Source organism: Helicoverpa armigera, chromosome 21 (assembly GCF_030705265.1).
Source record: "Helicoverpa armigera isolate CAAS_96S chromosome 21, ASM3070526v1, whole genome shotgun sequence".
NCBI lineage: Eukaryota > Metazoa > Arthropoda > Insecta > Lepidoptera > Noctuidae > Helicoverpa > Helicoverpa armigera.
The window spans coordinates 3,355,333-3,373,107 of NC_087140.1; the positions used below are offsets into that span (position 1 = coordinate 3,355,333).

The 17,775-nt window shown below is 34.9% G+C and overlaps 1 protein-coding gene across 1 annotated transcript in view; it reads left to right on the forward strand.

Annotated features, from left to right (window-relative positions):
* Window positions 1-9,435: 9,435 nt before the first annotated feature.
* Window positions 9,436-17,775, forward strand: part of LOC110374303 (probable sodium/potassium/calcium exchanger CG1090) — a 34,135-nt gene continuing 25,795 nt past the window's right edge. The window contains exon 1 of the mRNA XM_064040032.1: window positions 9,436-9,821. Within this exon, the coding sequence (XP_063896102.1) occupies window positions 9,810-9,821 (12 nt within the window). The 5' untranslated portion in view covers window positions 9,436-9,809. The remainder of the gene's footprint in view (window positions 9,822-17,775) is intronic.

The window sequence follows — 17,775 nt, forward strand, 5'->3', positions numbered from 1 at the left end:
TAAACAACTAGTAATACTGAAACGCATCAAAAAATCTGCTCATCGCTGTCGACTGAGAGCGTATTTTTGTTGTGAATATGTAAAAATTCCTAGCTGATTACGTTTCAATATGGAAAGGGTCAGATAAAAGTATCTCTTGATGAAAATTTTACAGCAGTGATATTAGAATCGTCATTTTCAAATGTATTATTGAACAGCCTCAAGAACTGAAATAAAAAATCACATAGGTTGACACAAAACCTTATTGTGCGTTATTGTATAACAGCATATCTACCTCAATCCTTCTGATACATCTGTACAAGCTGCCGACGCCGACAAACAAATAAACAGACAAACATGTCTCTTCACTGATGACAGATCCCCGCCCCGCCCTAAGATGTGAACTTGTAGTAGCGGCCATCATGCGGTTATGAATACTTTTAAAGCTTGAAGCTTTATTGAAAAGAACATATGCGATTTTGTAAGTTTTAGGAGCTAAATAGTCTTATTAAGTAATTTTGATGAAAAAAGTAGTAATTAAATTCATACTCATCATCTTGACTTCTTTTGAGTAAACAATTTTAAAAGAACTTTTTAAATACAAGAACGTATTGAACGAATACCTAAATGAGTGCTTTACATAATGATTCAATTGATTAAGTAAATGTTTGTTATTATTATATTTAAATTAATTTTTAGCCGTATTCTATTTTTAAACAGAGTGTTTAAATAAAACGTATCTATACTTAAATGCAGTAAAGTTCGGGGCATAATGGCTAATTGAAATTATATAGTAAAATTGAAGGCAAACAAGCCTATACTATATCATACTTCATCAAAGTGTCCCATTTTTGTGATTTAAATATAATTGAAGTTGCAACTTTTACATTACTGTTTTCAAGAAATGCTTTTTGCCAGTCTCCTGTACTGAGTACGTATCAAACTATGCAGCATAATTCTTATCCTTATTTAAAGATAACTTACGAAAACCAAAATCAACCGAAAAATTGAGCCTCTAAACACACGCAACATCGTTCTGGCTTTTAACTACTTACAAGCACACCTGAACACAAATGTCACCTAAAAACCAAACAGAAATTCGCCACATCAAACCGACCGACGTTTTTAATTTAATTTACAATCACAAGACTACAGTTGTCACACAATATAAGCCATTGTGAACAAATGTATCAATATCTTCGAATAGAATTCATGACAGTCGTGGGCGGAGCGCGGTGACTTTGTAAGAGCGGCATCGGGGCTCACAAACGTCACAAAACTTTGTCGGCAAAGTAATCGTTAGTCAATACCTTTATTGGGTGATGTCAAGTGACGTGTATGTTTGTTAAGTGCGAAATCTCTTTATTCCATGCATGTTTAAAGACTTTAAACATACCGACGGCGGTGAGATGAATTGGAGCTGCAAGTGGCGAAATATTTTGAATGGAGTTCATGTCAGCAAGTTCTTTTTGTTGTGAGTTATGTTAAGAGGTTTGTCCACCTTATAATTATGCACTATTCCGACTGCCGCCGATCTCGTATTTTCGTGTTGTCTAAATTAGGTGTCGGATGTTATCTTTTCAAAATAAGCAGATGGAAATATGTTGATTAAACGGCATTGCATCTCAAAAAACGTAATGATGAAAACTTTATAGGTAAACGTTATAGGTGTAGCTTACTTGTTGCTTTTGATTTCACATGGAGGTATTACATAAGAACGAACAGGATTCGTTAGTAAAGCCTTCTTAGATATTTCATATTAATTAACATCAGAATGTGACAGACAATATTCGCAAGCAGCTTTCCGTACTCGGATAAAAGGTAGCCTATACGCAATGCACCAAGTATTAACTGCAAATTTTCATGAATCTTTTCGGTGTTTGTGTAATATTCAATGTAACGTCTCCACAGAAAACGGGGAGCAAGACTTTTACACAATTTTCCCTTCACTCATTACAAAATTTAATTTCCCTTCCAATATCAAAACTTTTCCCCCACGCTTCGATAGAACAAATATGTCCCCTCGATGCGGTCAGCCCTTGTCACAAACCCATAGCGAATTTACGCGCCACTTCACCGCGTCTATGGCGGATACAAATCATTTGTTATCTGTGCTCTATTGCTTATATACTTTATGTTATAGGCTGAATGAGCGGCGCCTTTGCCATCTGGTGTAGAAGAAATTATTATTATTTATGATTATGATTTTTAATTCAGGTAAAACCTTGGATGAAACGTTTTAGACTGAAGAATTATGAGAAATATTATCAGAAATTGAACAATTTATTCGAGAGCTACTCAGTACTGCTGCTTTTACATAGGTAATATTAAAATGTATCTGTGTTCTTCTTTAAACATTAATTAAGTTTCACTTATTCACATAGTCTTATTACATTTTTACTTTCGTTTTGTTTAATAAGGATATGTTGCAATGCATGTCAAAGAAAAGCTTGAGCTTATCTTTAGTTTAGCTCGTGTATAGTTAAATGATGTTATGCTACTAAAAGTTATAATTAAAATAGTTTGTAGACTTTTCTATTGCAGTATTTCAGGAAGACGAAGTGATTTTCTACACATCAATGGAAATGGAAAACTGCAAATCCAATATTTTATAAACAAACAAAAAAATGATGTTTTATGACGTCTGCTGGTCATCCAAGCATGTTCCAAGATATTTACCGTTACCGAACCATTAGAAAAGCATAAAGCTCTATATACATAACCGTCGACCGGCGGCGAGTGTCACATGTGGCGATGTGGCCACAAACACAATACAATATGAGATATTGGCTTTTCAACGCACAGCTGCCATTTCGTGACAAAAAAATATCGTATAAAATGACTGACACGGGCCAAATTATAATAAGCAGCTAAGATCGTTGGATCCAGAATTTTATTGAGACAGACGAAGATAATATGAAAAATGGTCTTCGAAGCACCTATGTGGTTAAAGGTTTCTACCAAAACGGTCGATTAAATTGGTTTTGTGAATTAAAAAAACCGTTCCTAGCTATTGCAAATATTTATTTGATACCTATTTCTAACTAGACTAAAAATAGACTTGCAGCTTAAAAATTGAATTGCATTTTGAATTAGGGAATTATACAACTCGAATCTGAATTTCAGTCTGACCACTGTTCCCATATTCATAAAAAATAGTACCTACATCCCTACATAATCATCTGCCTAGCCTTTTCGCCTTTTTAGTCTAACCGGATAATATATAAAAATAAATAATCCGAATACCCCTCCATAATATCTACATACTTATGTGCTTTCAGTTAATCATAATACTCAAATTTAAAAGACTTTCCCAAACACTAAATAAATATTGCAAAGATTATAAGTTAATAACGTCCAATCCTATTCGGAACACCTGCTCATCACGAGCCAAGTCAAGCTCTCACTAAACAAAACAACAAACATTGCTAATCGGATTACAAACAATAAGCTTAAACACTCGAAACTCTTACATTCAAGTGTCAAATATAAGTTTTAACCCAATTTACTGAACGCAAACCCAAAAAAAAAACTAAACAAACCATTCTTTTGAAATGCCAACTTATACAATTCAGTTAATACCACCCCTATTCCTTTGAAATTAAAGTTGAGTTTTCTATGTTTTGTATCTACGGTAAGTTGGTGGTCCCTTTAGTACCGTTGACGTATATCATAGAAGATATCCCTTTGTGTCACCACAATGGCTAATGCACTCATGATCCTTTCAACATTGTCATATATACTAAGTACTTTAACTGACAAACTTTATTTGCAATCACACTATTACATTACAGCTTCTAAAACTACGCCATAAGGTTGGAAATTGAGTGGCAATTGTAGAAATAAGTGCAAATAAAAGTAGGTGTAAGTGCGTAATTGAAATTGTGACTTTGGTAAATCGTGTGACGGGGCTGTGGTGTGTGTCGAATGCACGAACATTTTAATTGACAGCTCAGCTTGACACCGGAGAAAGTTGAGAAAAGTGACACAGAAATTATAACAGATTAGCACAGATATATTGTTGGAGCTTTTTTCTGTGGTGTTTCAAAATATTTGAATGGATTTTGCTACAAGAGATAGTGACAGTTAAATATTTAATCATGTTTTGTGTTATGTAATCTGCCATATGGATTCTTAAGCATTAATTGAATTTCAGTGAATCCGATAGGTCCAATTAATCAAAAAGGCAGTGGTAAAATAGCTGCACGTTCCATGCTACCAATCAACTAAATAAAAACTTATGAGCAGAAAAACAATAACTTCACTATAAATTATTAAATATGTTTTCTTCATTTCACTCTAATTCTATATTATTGCATGCATTGTATATTACGTAAATTTATTTTTTAAGACTAAAAATCGATGAAGAATATTATCTAATTTATGACGAAACTTATCTCAGCCACTTATAAAACTAACACAGAAATTGTACAATTGATTTAAAACCCACATCTGTTCCGCCACACCCATACACTTAACTATTGACATTAAATCGTCACCCCGCTGCTACAAGGTTCGTGCGCGCGGACAATTGTTGCGCTAACCATAGTGTGTGAATGTGTACGTGAAATAAAGGGATGCTACATGCTACTAAGCTGGAATAATAAGGGATGGGCTAATTATTTGCATTTTTATCTCTATTACAATATCTATAAACTAAAAAACAAAAATAAATACCCATATGTAAGTTAATTTTTAGCTGGTTTCATCTGATTGATTATTGCATTTGGTAGCGTGTAGCGTGCTCAGAAAAGTACATTATTAGTAATAAAAGAAACAGATTTTTTCAATAGGTAGGTACAATTTTGTAAAAGACTACTCAAGATTCTTGAAACACCTTCACAGATTTTTTATTACTTGGAAATACCAAAGTATGTATCTTTTCCCTATCCGCAAATGCACAAATGTATGTAAGTAACTGTAAACTTATTTGGTCTTACTACAAAAACTTAAACATGTGTCAAACACCTGTCTAAAAAAATTGTGGCTGCAAAATGTACCTTATTTCAACGTCATTATCTGACATTTGTTTAGACAAGTGTTAAACTGACGTTTAAGTTTAGACGGATAATTTCTAATTTTAATGCGCGCACATAATAATTGCCATCTAGAAGAACTTGTGCGAAACTCTCGCATTCCAAATACAAATCTACTTCACTAAGACACTTCATGGGACGAGGAGAAAAAGTTGCTACCCCCCAATAGATGGCGCTGTTACCAATTTGAGTAAATTTGAACTTAATAGGAATGTGAGCTTATTTGGTTTTTCTTCATGTTTTTCTAACTTCCATAGGTGAGCCGATAGTCTCTAATATTATAAAGAGGAAAACTTTGTTTGCTTGGTTGTAATGGATAAACTCAAAAACTACTGGACCGATTTTAAATATTCTTTCACCATTAGAAAGCTAAATTATTTGCGAGTAACATAGGCTATATTTTATCCCGGTGCGGGCAGTAGCTCCCACGGGACGCGGGTGAAACCGCGGGAAAACGGCTAGTAGTTGATATAGTCATAAGACATCGGAAACCTCTATAAGTATGTATTTTCTTCATGTGTGTGTGAATTAGTTAAATAGGGTGGGCGTTTTTGGGGCTGTCTGATGTAATTCTGACGTTAGAAAAGTGCTGATTTTCAGGCTGCTTTAAATAAACCTCTTTTTTAATTTGAGGTAAGTACTACAAACATATAAACAGGTGGAACCACGACAAAAAGCTAGTACAAATAAAATATTAGGTAAAAGTTAGAGCGATGGGTCACTCAAAGTTTGTTTGTAACTTATGATAAGATGGATGATAATAACTTACTAATGGCTTGGAGGTCGACATTATTAATAGTCCTGTCGCTTTAGTTTTTGTAAGTAGATATACTTATTGATTACTTGTTTGTGTGGGTGAGGTATTTGTAACTTACCAATATATCTGTACTTAATTAATAATATAACAAGCTTCTCCAGTAAGAGGGCTATTCGCACATTCGGATAAAAACTATAATGTTCCTCGAAACGAGATATCTAACAGTGAAAGAATTTTTCTAATCAGTCGTCTAGTTCTTGAGATATGTGCTTTCAAAAAGAAACACTTTTTATCTATAATCAATATAATCATCCTAAAGTATAGGTTAACCGAGAAGGATTTACCACATAAAATCAAAGTTAAATAACCAGAAACATACAGGTATGAGGTATTTGTTCAACTATAATACTCCAAGGAAAGCATTTTCAAGTTTTTAAGTAAAACAATAAATTCCTTTTCAGTCGCTTGGCATTATGCCAGCAACTAGTAATAACAAACAATGCTTTCAAATATAAAACACGATTCTACGAACTATGGCTAAGAAATAACGAATGTCTTGAACTATTTCTTTAATTATAAGGATTTTTATTTTTATGTTTTTTTTAAGTATGTTAAATGTAAAACCTCCTTGTTAAGGTTTTGCCAACATTCTAGTACAAAACAGTGTGGCCAACCTGAAGACATGGGTGCTGTAAGTTGGCTCTAAGTGGACAAAGAAGGTTTTATTTTATACCTTTGTTATTGTACAAATAGGATTCTGATTATAGATCTCTAAGTGGAAATTAATTCTCTTCAGTTTTAAAAGTCTTATATGATTAAATTCCATGAAATTAAACGAGAAAATGTTATCTAATGGCATTTTCTAACTGGAATGGATGCATATTAAAAGGAATTTTTAGCAGATTTTGTAAAATTATATCGTAGCCTTTTTTCATTGCTTTAATATTTTTTAAACGCTCAAAGGACACATTTTCAATATTTCCAGTAACTAATTAATTATCAAAGAATAAAATTCTCTTTGCAGTTTCATTCGATATCTACTATTCCAGGAAATTATTAATAATGTTGCGTTGAGCTTACGTAGATAGCTTTATCTTTACAGTCCAGGTTTTTCAGCATTCAGAGAGAAATAGTAACCTACTCTTGTACAGAAAAGATAGATGAACTGTTTTTAATTTTTACTGCCTATTTACCCCGGTTTCACTCGCATCCCGTGAGAAAAAATTCCCATATCCAAAAAAATAGAATCGCTTCCCAATAGTGAAATAATCTATCGCCCCATGCCGCTGTCACTTAGAAACGAGTCTCTTTAATACACTCCTCAGCTTTTAATTAACACAAATATTTAAGCTAAACCAAAATTAACTGAACAATTGGTTACCAAGGACATTGCTAAAACGGTTTAAATGGAAACCTTACAAAAAATAACCTTAGAACTTTAACAGTAACGCGAGAACTTAACTAATTGATGTGAACTTTTCCTATAGTAACTGTTTATAATTTTAAGACTTTATTACTTACCTGATATATTTATACGTAATTTTTTTTAATCACACGATATAGAAAAACGACAGGAAATAAATAATTTACAAAGGTAATGCTTATTTCTAAATAAATTTCCTTCTTTAGGGCACAGGCCTATCCTAATACAGAGAAGGAATGTATACTTATACTTTTACCATAGCCTCAAAAGAAATTTACCTAAGTAAAAACGCTTCCAAAAACAACAAATCAGTCTCAACTCGATTTTATCAGGTTTTCAACAAAAAATACTGCTTCCAAATTCGACAGCGCACTTAATATTCTCTCGGGTCCCTGCTAATTAAGTGGCAGTCCTCTGAGAAGGGAAGCTAGAGGGCTCCGGTACTCTCACGTCACCCGACTGTTACAAGTTGGGTGTTTGAAAAGAGTATTTATTTTTGAGGATATTTGACAGATTTTTATTTGGTTTGGTGACTTGGCTGTCATTTGAACATCTTTAGCAGTCGTTAAACACTGGCACTCCTTGTAAAAAACTGGCACAGCTGCATCCGATTAGACTGGAAGCCGACTTTTATCGTCGACTTTTAATGGGGAAAGGCTCGGCAAAAGATGATGGTAATTATGGAGAAAAAGAGTCTTGTAAATCTGATAGGTTAGAACATCAGAATTGTTCCCGACCCGAATCAAAATGTATTCATTAATTAAGTAGTTTGTGATTAAATCAAAACTTTACTGATAGCTATTATATATAAAATATGTACTTTTACATGTTACACACACACTTAATAATATATAATAAAATAGTTCGATAAGTCGCCCTGTAACCTTAAAAAGTAGTTTCAAAATAACATTTCCCTCTAATTGTTCTTTAAGGCAAACGTAACAAAAGTAGTTTTTAAGCTTCTCAAAGGTTAATTAGCAGGCTTAAAACTAAGACTAATTTGAAAACAATTAGATTATACCACGGTGGGCGTCTGGAAGTTTTTTGTAATTAAACTCCAAGTCGGACCAGTAAGGTTTATTTTTAGTTTCTTCTGAACTTTCAGGAAGCTACGGCTTTAGATTGGTTCTATAATTTGATCCATGTTTTTTATTTAAAAAATAATGTCGTAAATAATAAAGCCTGTTTTCTGTATTGATGATTCGTTTAGATTTTAGATCGATATTTTGATTTCATATTAATTCGTTTGTTTCTTTATTATAAATCTTTTTATATTACTACTACTTTGTTGTTTTTTTTTATATTAGGCAATAAAGCTTGAATTAGTATTCGTGCTAAAATTTATTCTATTTTTCATATTCTAATCAACCTATAGCTTTTTAGGTATATTAATAAAAATAAATTCGATTAAGATCATTTCTTATAAGATGCATAACAGATAACTTAGTCAGAAATTAAGATTTTAGACTTAAATCAGATGAATTGAGGTTTATTATAAAGTTCCGCAGCTAATTCTATAGTTGACCTACCTCTTACATACATTGTGACGTCATGACCTGTATTTATCTTATCTACGTCATCGTATGTGCTACGAAATTTCGTAGCGCTACAATTTGTTCACCTTGCTACGCTTGACTACGAGGGCTACGAAATTCTAGTTAGGATTTTATTTGATTGAAATACATAAGTGTTATAGCCCATTGAAATATGAATAAATGTGTAAAATTCATAATATTTTTTGTATATAAAAAAAAACATATACATAGTTATAAAATACGTAAGTGCGTTTTTGTATAATTAAAATGCAAAAAAAAAAACAATTACACGGACATTTGCCTAATTATAGCAAAAACCTGCTTAAACTGATACCTATCTCGAAGGTATTTAAAAACACAAGAGAATTAACATTAACCGAACAAAAGCGATACGATGAATTCATTAAATCAAATGTTTTGACAAATGAATGAAAAATAGGCGCCATCATGTCTATTCTTCCGTCAGTACTGAAACAATGCTTGCTTAGAACATAAAAGCACTTAACACCATTCGGTACAAAAACGAACCTTATTCCAACGCAATAAGGACTACACGTCCCGAAAGAAAATGCCGCCCTGGATTTAGTACGACTGCTAAGCAAAATTGAACTTTAGGGCAGTGAGAATAAGGTGCAACGGTATACAATGTGGTTAGTTTGTATGTGTGCGTGAATCGCGCAGTCGCCCCGTGAAACCGGCAGTTTGCTCGGGGGCGCCACTGAGCATGGTTGTATTAAACCTCCGCGGAGCCTACACCACAACGGAATCACAGTAAAAAATTGAAAATCGAACGAAAAATAAATCCCTCTCAATTCCCGCCTTCGATTTTTAATTCAAACTTTTTTTTTTAACAAAAGTGCGTTCCGTTTTACTTAAGTGATTTTTTTTTGTAATTTTAAAATTAATCTGAGTATTTTTTATTGGTATTAGCGTAAGATGTGCGTTTTATGAGTGTAACAGTCGACGGCGAGGGACGTTTTGGCCGTGTCGTGTATTACGTAACTGTTCCGGGGAAAATCGATACCCTGGGCGTATAAATAGCGGCGTGAGGTCGAAACAGCTGGCCAGTCGCCAGCATCATGCAGCCTTCGGTGAGAACTCGCCATCTTTTATATTATCTGTGGTTTGGATGAGCGTCATGGATTGAATGATGATTGATGGAGCGTTTGCGGGCTGAATTGTCATTTTCATTTTTGATTATCTATTTCTGGTGGAAATGTGTCTTTTTAGGGCCAAAGAGACGAATTAAAGCAGTATACTTTTAATAGGAAAAAAGATTGAAATATTTTTTATTCTCGTAAAAAGATTTCATACGATAAAACATTTATGAAAATTCCTGAAAAATCAATCGCAGCGTATTCTTTTTTCAAACACAATTTTGATATAGATTTGTCATAGATGCAACTATTATATACTTTAATCGGCAAGCTAAAATACAATTAACAAAAACGTAGGTTAGAGCACCTTAAATTGAAACGATGTTCACATATATTATGTAAATCCCGTAATTATAAGCACACGTTTTAATACCAATCAATTTAGTTACATAATTACCCTAAAATCAATGTATTGTACAAAAGCTCGTACGACAATTTCATTGCAACCTTGATACAACTGTACAAATGTGTAACTTAACTGAGTTTAGAAGGCATCTCTTACTTAGATAAACCAGCCTCTATAGTCTATATAGACTAGTCTAATTAAAAAAACGGGTTATATCAGTCACAGAAAAATACATTTAGTAAAATCTTCTTCAATGTCCCACTGCTGGGCTGCGGCCTCCTCTCACACAGAGAAGGATTGAGCTTTAATCACCACGCTTGCTCAATGCGGGTTGGTGATTTCAGACAGTAAAATTACACATACATACAGTTGCTAAAAGGCTGTATCTAACTTTAATTAAGGTAATAGAATTCCGTTTTCACAATACAGGGTGAGTTAGCAGACATAAATACCCCGTGAACAAACAACTACTGGGACCCGGAACAAACTATTTGTTCGCTTTGTAATAATATTTGTTAGTATACGCACACTGCAGACGAACTAAACAGTTGGCCGACAATTGAAAAAAAATTTCAACCTTCGAGGTAATTTTTTTTTTAAAGTAAGTCGTGATCCGATCAAAGTTTTCAGTCGGTCTGACATGGCTAACCTAATCTTTGTAATGTGCGAGCTCATATGGTGGACATGACCAAAACGATTAGTGACGAGTGAACTAACGAGGCGTTCGGGTTCTTTGAGACATCTGTCAACGATTTAAAAAAAAATGGTCGGCTCCAAAGAAATGAAAGCGAAAAGAGTAACATTCCTGAACCCCGCTCACTCTAAGGAGTTTGTGTTATGACATCTCCGCTAGCTACTTTGGTCTCCGTGGCCTAAACAAACTATCGGCCGACTAAAAGTTTGCAGTGTGCTCTTACCCGGAACGAACTATTTGTACGCTTTGTAATAATATTTGTTAAGCGAATCAAATTGTACCACCCTTTAACAGGCAAACATTTTGGTAATAAGCCGCTCAATTGCATGACGGTAAGTAATTTTATGGTAAAGTTAATTGAATATTGCTAGTTCTGTTTACTGTTTGAAGTTCAAAGGTATAAATGTGTTTAGTGTTTTATGGTAATTGTTTGTAACTGACCGAATAAGTCTGATTTGGCATTTTTACTGAATTAAATTCAAATTCCTCTTGTGGAGGCTTAACTAGCTGAGTAAGAAAAAAAAATATTTAAAAAATGTACTACACTGTATTTAGGAGGGTTTTATTTTTTGCTTACTTAATTTTGTTCAAAAAAACTTTTCACATTTACTTTACCGAAAAGTCGCCACGTTACACAATACAACACCTGAGATCCTTCTTACTTTTATATATACATACATACTTCATCCTTATCCTCCTGAAAAAAAGCTCGACCAGGAAATGTATTTTTTCAAAGACATACATGAAAATGTGTCCCTTTGATGTTATTTTTCCAGTGCTTATCGTTTCAAGGAGGTTTCAAGGCAAAGACGTTGAGGGTTGATCCCTCGAAAGGTTGGCAAACTTTATGTCGTATGTCGTAAAATAAGTGTTACGAATGCCCACGTCCGATTATCGGTGACCGATTTTTTGTAGGAGAAAAAAAACACACAGACAGCTAGTGTCCTATAAAAAGACCTAGAAAAATCGATTCGATTGTCTGTTCTGCATAATGTTTGACGTGGGCTGACAGCGTCAGTCTCTTTTCCTTTAAAAACTTAAATAATTAAAAGATGCATTGCAGCAGTTATCTTTGGACCTCGATGTTCAATACAGCATGTCCAAGTAGGTATCTCTTTTGTAATAAAGCGGAAATCTTTACCTATAGATTTTTGCAAAAATACGTACGCCATAAACCTATAGAGGCGAGCGCCTCTTTCAAACGGCTAGCTAATTTTGTATGCGAAAAAAACATATAAAACTCCTGTCTGATATTGTACGCTTCGCTTCGGTGTTATGGGAGCTTCAAAGTGATACCGACTTTGCAGGAAAAAGGGATGGAAAGAGTGGAACTAATCTTTTTCATAGAAGGTTCTATCTATACTTTTATCTTTTTAGATTCTAGCTATTTTTGAAAAGGACGAGAATGGTTGGATGAAAACTACCTAACTTTAAGTCATTTATTTTCTAATCATATGATAAATCTTGGTGTCAAAGAATACCTGTTATAGTACCCTAGCCATTAAGGCCTACGTAGACTACTGCATGGACGGCCAAAAAAAATTATTGGTGTTTTAAAAACTGCTCTGCTCCACTGGCAGAGCTAGCTGATCCTCAGACATGGCCTCCTCTACTAATAGGTATAATGTTAAGAAAAGAGACATGAAGTACTTGGAAGTTTGGTTCCCACTTCTAGCAAGAACCCACGGAGAAGGTGGGCGTTTTGGTTACTGTCTTTTGTTTTTGTCATTCAAATGGTTCCAGTCAGGTTTGAAGACATGATTTTAAGTGTGATGAGAATACTGCTGTGACCCGACAATGGCCGATCGAACAACACGAAGAAGTGCGTTCGCTCCGTTGATTTCAAGCCTCGTATCTCTTCGCGTGTGACCTGCCTTCAGCTAGTTATGAAGCAATCAATAAGGCGAAGTTCAAAGGCTCACCTTGCAGTCATGGCGGTCAACAGTCAAGTGGAACCACGTAATCCGATTGTGTGGCCTTCTCAGCTCAACATACTTTGTGGGATTTCCTACCGTTTACTACCAATTTACTGTACTAATTCGTAGAATATTTTTTTAGACTTAAAAAATTGATGAAGACTCAATTTTTGTTATTTCACCCTGATTGAATTGAAAATTATGCCCTAAAGTTTTGTATAATTTGGCCTCCAACAGCGAATTTCAATAAACCTATCTGTGGATGTGCATGTATGTCTATGTGTACCTACTGTCAAATTCCTATCTATAGTCGGCCAATTAGCAGATAGATGTCCTATTGAAATCCATCGTAAGGAACTTTAGCACGGTAGATAAGTACATACATATACTCATTACCCTTCTTTTGAACCCCGTCAGCCGTACAAAAAGTCAAAGCAAAAAAGCATAAAATTCTATCTGGCACAGCCCCAACAGTTTTAATTTCGACTCATATCTGTTATGTGCGAACGACATCTACAATTCGGCAATTTTGTGCTTCACTGTACATTGGACATTTTCGAGTTCAATGTACATACATTTGTGGTGGTCCTATAACTTGTGGTGGCCAGCAAAACTTTCAGGGCACTTTAAATGTTCCTTGACCGTGCATCAGAGAGCACGTTGATGTCGGTCTTGTGCCTGATCTCTCTCCGATCATCGGGCTGTGAGAGTGAAGGAACAGTGAGTTCACTTGTGTCTGCATAAACGCTTGTTAACTATAATATGTCCTGTACTGCTGACTTATCTCTTGATAAGACGACAACCGCCGCGACCGAAATCAGTCTTGCACACCATTAGTAAGTGAAACCTGGAGTAAATACTGTGCCTATATTAAAAGAGGCCTTTTCCTAAAAGTTAACAATATTAATTACACCATTAATTCGATAAAACTCACGTAAATCATTAATCCTGCTCGTCCCCGCAAGGATTTGTACACAGCTACAGTTGTTTGTACCACCGGTACCACTAAGTGCTCCGTCAGGACTGGGAACACGTATATCGGTTTATCGACTTTGTACACTGCTGTGCACTTTTAACGGGACAGTTTTACGCTCACTGCTTACAGCTCTGAAAATAAGGAAAGCTGACCCCACTACCATTCGGGATATATAGAAAGAAAATAATATTTACAACCTTGTGCTTTTCAGTAGTGAAATATAGTCTCCCAAGTGTAGGTAATATATTTCCAAGTTCAGCTAAGCTGTTCCCTTCAGTTCCAACCATAAAACTCCTGCTGTACATAGAATTGCTCATGAATTCTCATACTCCTTATGAATGGAACCACGGAATCCAGGAACTCTGCACGAAAGGACAAAAAGTAGCCTCTATCCTTCTTCGATGAATGGTCCATCTAACACTGAAGTAATTTTCCAAATAGGGCCAGTGGTCCCTCAGATTGCCGCGTTCAAACAAAACTAACTCCTCTGCTTTATAAAAACTCCTCGAAAAGCTCTCAAGCTTATTCTACTCGTGAAAATAAAAGTGTAATTTGCAATCAACACAAGCTCGCAACATTTACTTGAGACACAAAGCCTCTTTAACATAATAGCGTGTCACGAAATCTTGTACGCGTGTCACATAACGTAATGACACGTAGGTACGTCAACTTAGGGTGAATTCAGACGAACGCTTTTTTATTGACTAGGTCTAGACTAGGTCAAGTCCTGAAAGTCGTATGAACGATCAAAAGTTAAGTATCGCTTAGCGCGGCCGGTCTGTCGATGGATATACAAAGCACGCTAAATTGTAGTGGCTGTCATTTGTACATTCAGGACAATAATTACGAGGAAGTCAGACGACAAAAAAATTTGGCCACCAATCTCACCCAGGAACTCAGCTAGATAACTTTAACTAAGCTGCATAGGTCACCCGGTGTAGCCCTCTTGGGCTGAAGCCTGCCGGGGCTGCCTGATTGTTCGAAAGAGTTACCGCATTCTTATTACCTAAACTTAAAACCTAGCATGCCCATTGTGGTCATGCTAGGTTTTAGTCAGTAAGAGTCTGACACTCTCACGCTGTACCCACAGCGGAAGTCTTTTGATGGTTTCTCACCGAGAAAAAAAATTGAGGAGGTCAAAAAAGCGTTCCATTTAAACCACTACCACATACATTGTCGCAACCGGTTAAAACAGACGGTAACATTAGCTTGAAGAGCAAAAACGTCAGTCTGAAACCTCTGTGATGACACGTCCCAACTCATTTAAGTCACTTGACACACAGGACACGTAACAAACGCTTCATTACTTCAATAGCACATGTGTTTATTCTTCGCACTTTGTGCTGGGATGTATTTAATCCCTGGTTTTTCGGCAAGAGGGAAATGCATGATTTGAATTGTGTCATATGTGGAAGTTGGATTTTTTGACTAATTTCAGGAGGTTAAATAGTATTTAAAGAGGAGACTATAGCGCTTAACATACTGAGGTTCAGCAAACAGTAGACTATTGAAATTCTTCTATATGATGATGAAAAACTCGACCTTTTTGGAGACACGTTCTTGTTGGTAAAGGGACTAACTAGTAGTAGGTCAACTTGAGCCTAAATCAATAATAGTGAAGTATAAGAAGCCCAAGTGCAAGGCTTATACTTCACTATTATACTAACTATTACTAGTAAGACGATGCAACTCCCTCAAGACCGAACTATCGATTGAAACCACAACCGTGGTACATAAATAATACAAGTTTACAGAACTTAGTTAGATATTCCAGTGGCACCCAGATTCCGGTTCTGTAGTCTCTAATTAGTTTACTACAGGCTATTATTAATTCTGTTTACGTTTCCTTGGAGACGATACTTCAAGTTGTTCTGTAGTCTTTGATTTATTCGATTTGTAGTTTTATGGATAGATAAGTAGTCATTTTGTAATTTTGTATACAGAGTGTATCGTACCTAATCACATTAAATAAAAAAATTAAACAAAGTAAATACATATAATAAAGATGTGCCAGAATTAGAACACCATATAAGAGTCAGTCATTACAAACAACAGAAATTATCCCTTGAAAACTGTCCGCTGTCACCTGGTCAAAACATACGATACTCCTAACTTTATCTCTGTTTTACACATGATGTTGTAAATGATGAAAACGAAAAATGACTCCTATGGCTAAATCACTGAATGGATTAGGATATTTTTTTACAATTCACCATAGAATATCATAAAGTGTATGTGATAGGATTTAATCTGATTAGGTACGACACACCCGATATATCTGTCTAAATGATGACCAAAAACATTCCATGTTATTTAAAAAAAACATCGAGTTTGAGAAAGTATACAGCCCAGACAGTTACGTTCGATTAGTGATGATTTTAGTTAGATTAGAATTGTGTCTGGTATGTTTACCTAGTCTAATAATAAAATTGACCCAAATCTCAAACCTATTACCATTTTCATCTTAAAAAAACATTCTGAATGAATAAACCTTTTTAGGCCTTCAGGGAATAACTTAGCAGACAAATATATTACTATCGTTATACTTAGTATGGAAAGTTCTAGACGCCGTCTAGACAAACATGATATAGTGATTGTCGTAAATGACAGACGAGGTCACCAATGGGTCATGAGAAAGGTTTTTACATTATAATAATGGTATCCTAGGTCGAATTTCAGCCATGACGGCCGTTCTCATATAAGGAGGTCAACCAGCTGCACAAGAATTATAGTAGTGCACAAGCATTTGCGCAGACAACGTAGTTCGATAGAAAGGCAATCCGCCACTAAAAGGAGAGAGATGTTGTTTGAGAAAAAATGTCATGTCAGAATTTAGAATTATTTTATCAAGTTTGAACCCCACCCGTTATCTGTAGAAGAGGTGTAGGTACTACTAACTTAACTTTAATGTAATTTTCACTGTTGATTTTTTGAAATAGAACATGTTTCAGGGCTCAAGCACCAAATATATAGCTTCCACCAATAAAATTGACAAAATCAATTTTCCAGAACATACTGTCTACCATTTTATAATACGTTCCCAAAATCCACTAACCCACTCATATTCATAGTGCAATAAAGCGGTTAAAATTTAATTTAAACGGCATAAGTTCAGACATAAAACAATTTATAGTCATGCCGAATATATGAGAGGGTCATAAACTATTACACGAAGTAGTTCTGACATAAATCTGGAATGTGTTGGCTATTGTTTAGCATTCAAAAATATGTGTCAGACATAATATGAAGCATGGTATATTTTAAACCACAATATATCTTGGTCAATGACCATACCAGACCATAGTTAAACATATTAAACTGGCTTGAATACCACATGAAATGCCCATTTAGGGATACGACTAATACACATTAGGAAACGCATTATAGTATTTATGTATAATTTTCATTGCTTGATATAACTGTATCATTACAAAATGATATAAGTTGTGAACTTGGAAAAGATGGAGAGCTATCAACAATGATGAACAATTGTTCACACTTCAAACGTCAGTTTAACTTTTTGTAGCTCAGTATTTTGTAGTATAAATACTTAGATGTTCCTTATTCAAATTGGATCCTGTATCTATTGCAAGTGTGTTTCGTGAAATCCAAATACCTAGTCAATCTTATTTGGATTTGCATAATTTCCCAAAGTTTTCTAACATGAATGTCCTTTTAAAAATTTGGGTTCAGCGCAATATCAACAATATTTTTCGAAAAGTCAAAATCAAGCACGTGTTCTTGTTGAAAAATGTGTGGCAATTGGCTCGCCTGTATTGCCTTCCATCATCTTAATTTTACAGTAATATAGATAAGTATAATTGTGGCTTATTGGGCTATTTAAAATAGAGCATAGACACAGACCAAATAACTAGAGCATAGACAACCCCACATAACTTTAAACCTAATTCCCCAAGCTATAACCTATTTCGTCCTCCATTGACCTCTAATTCCAT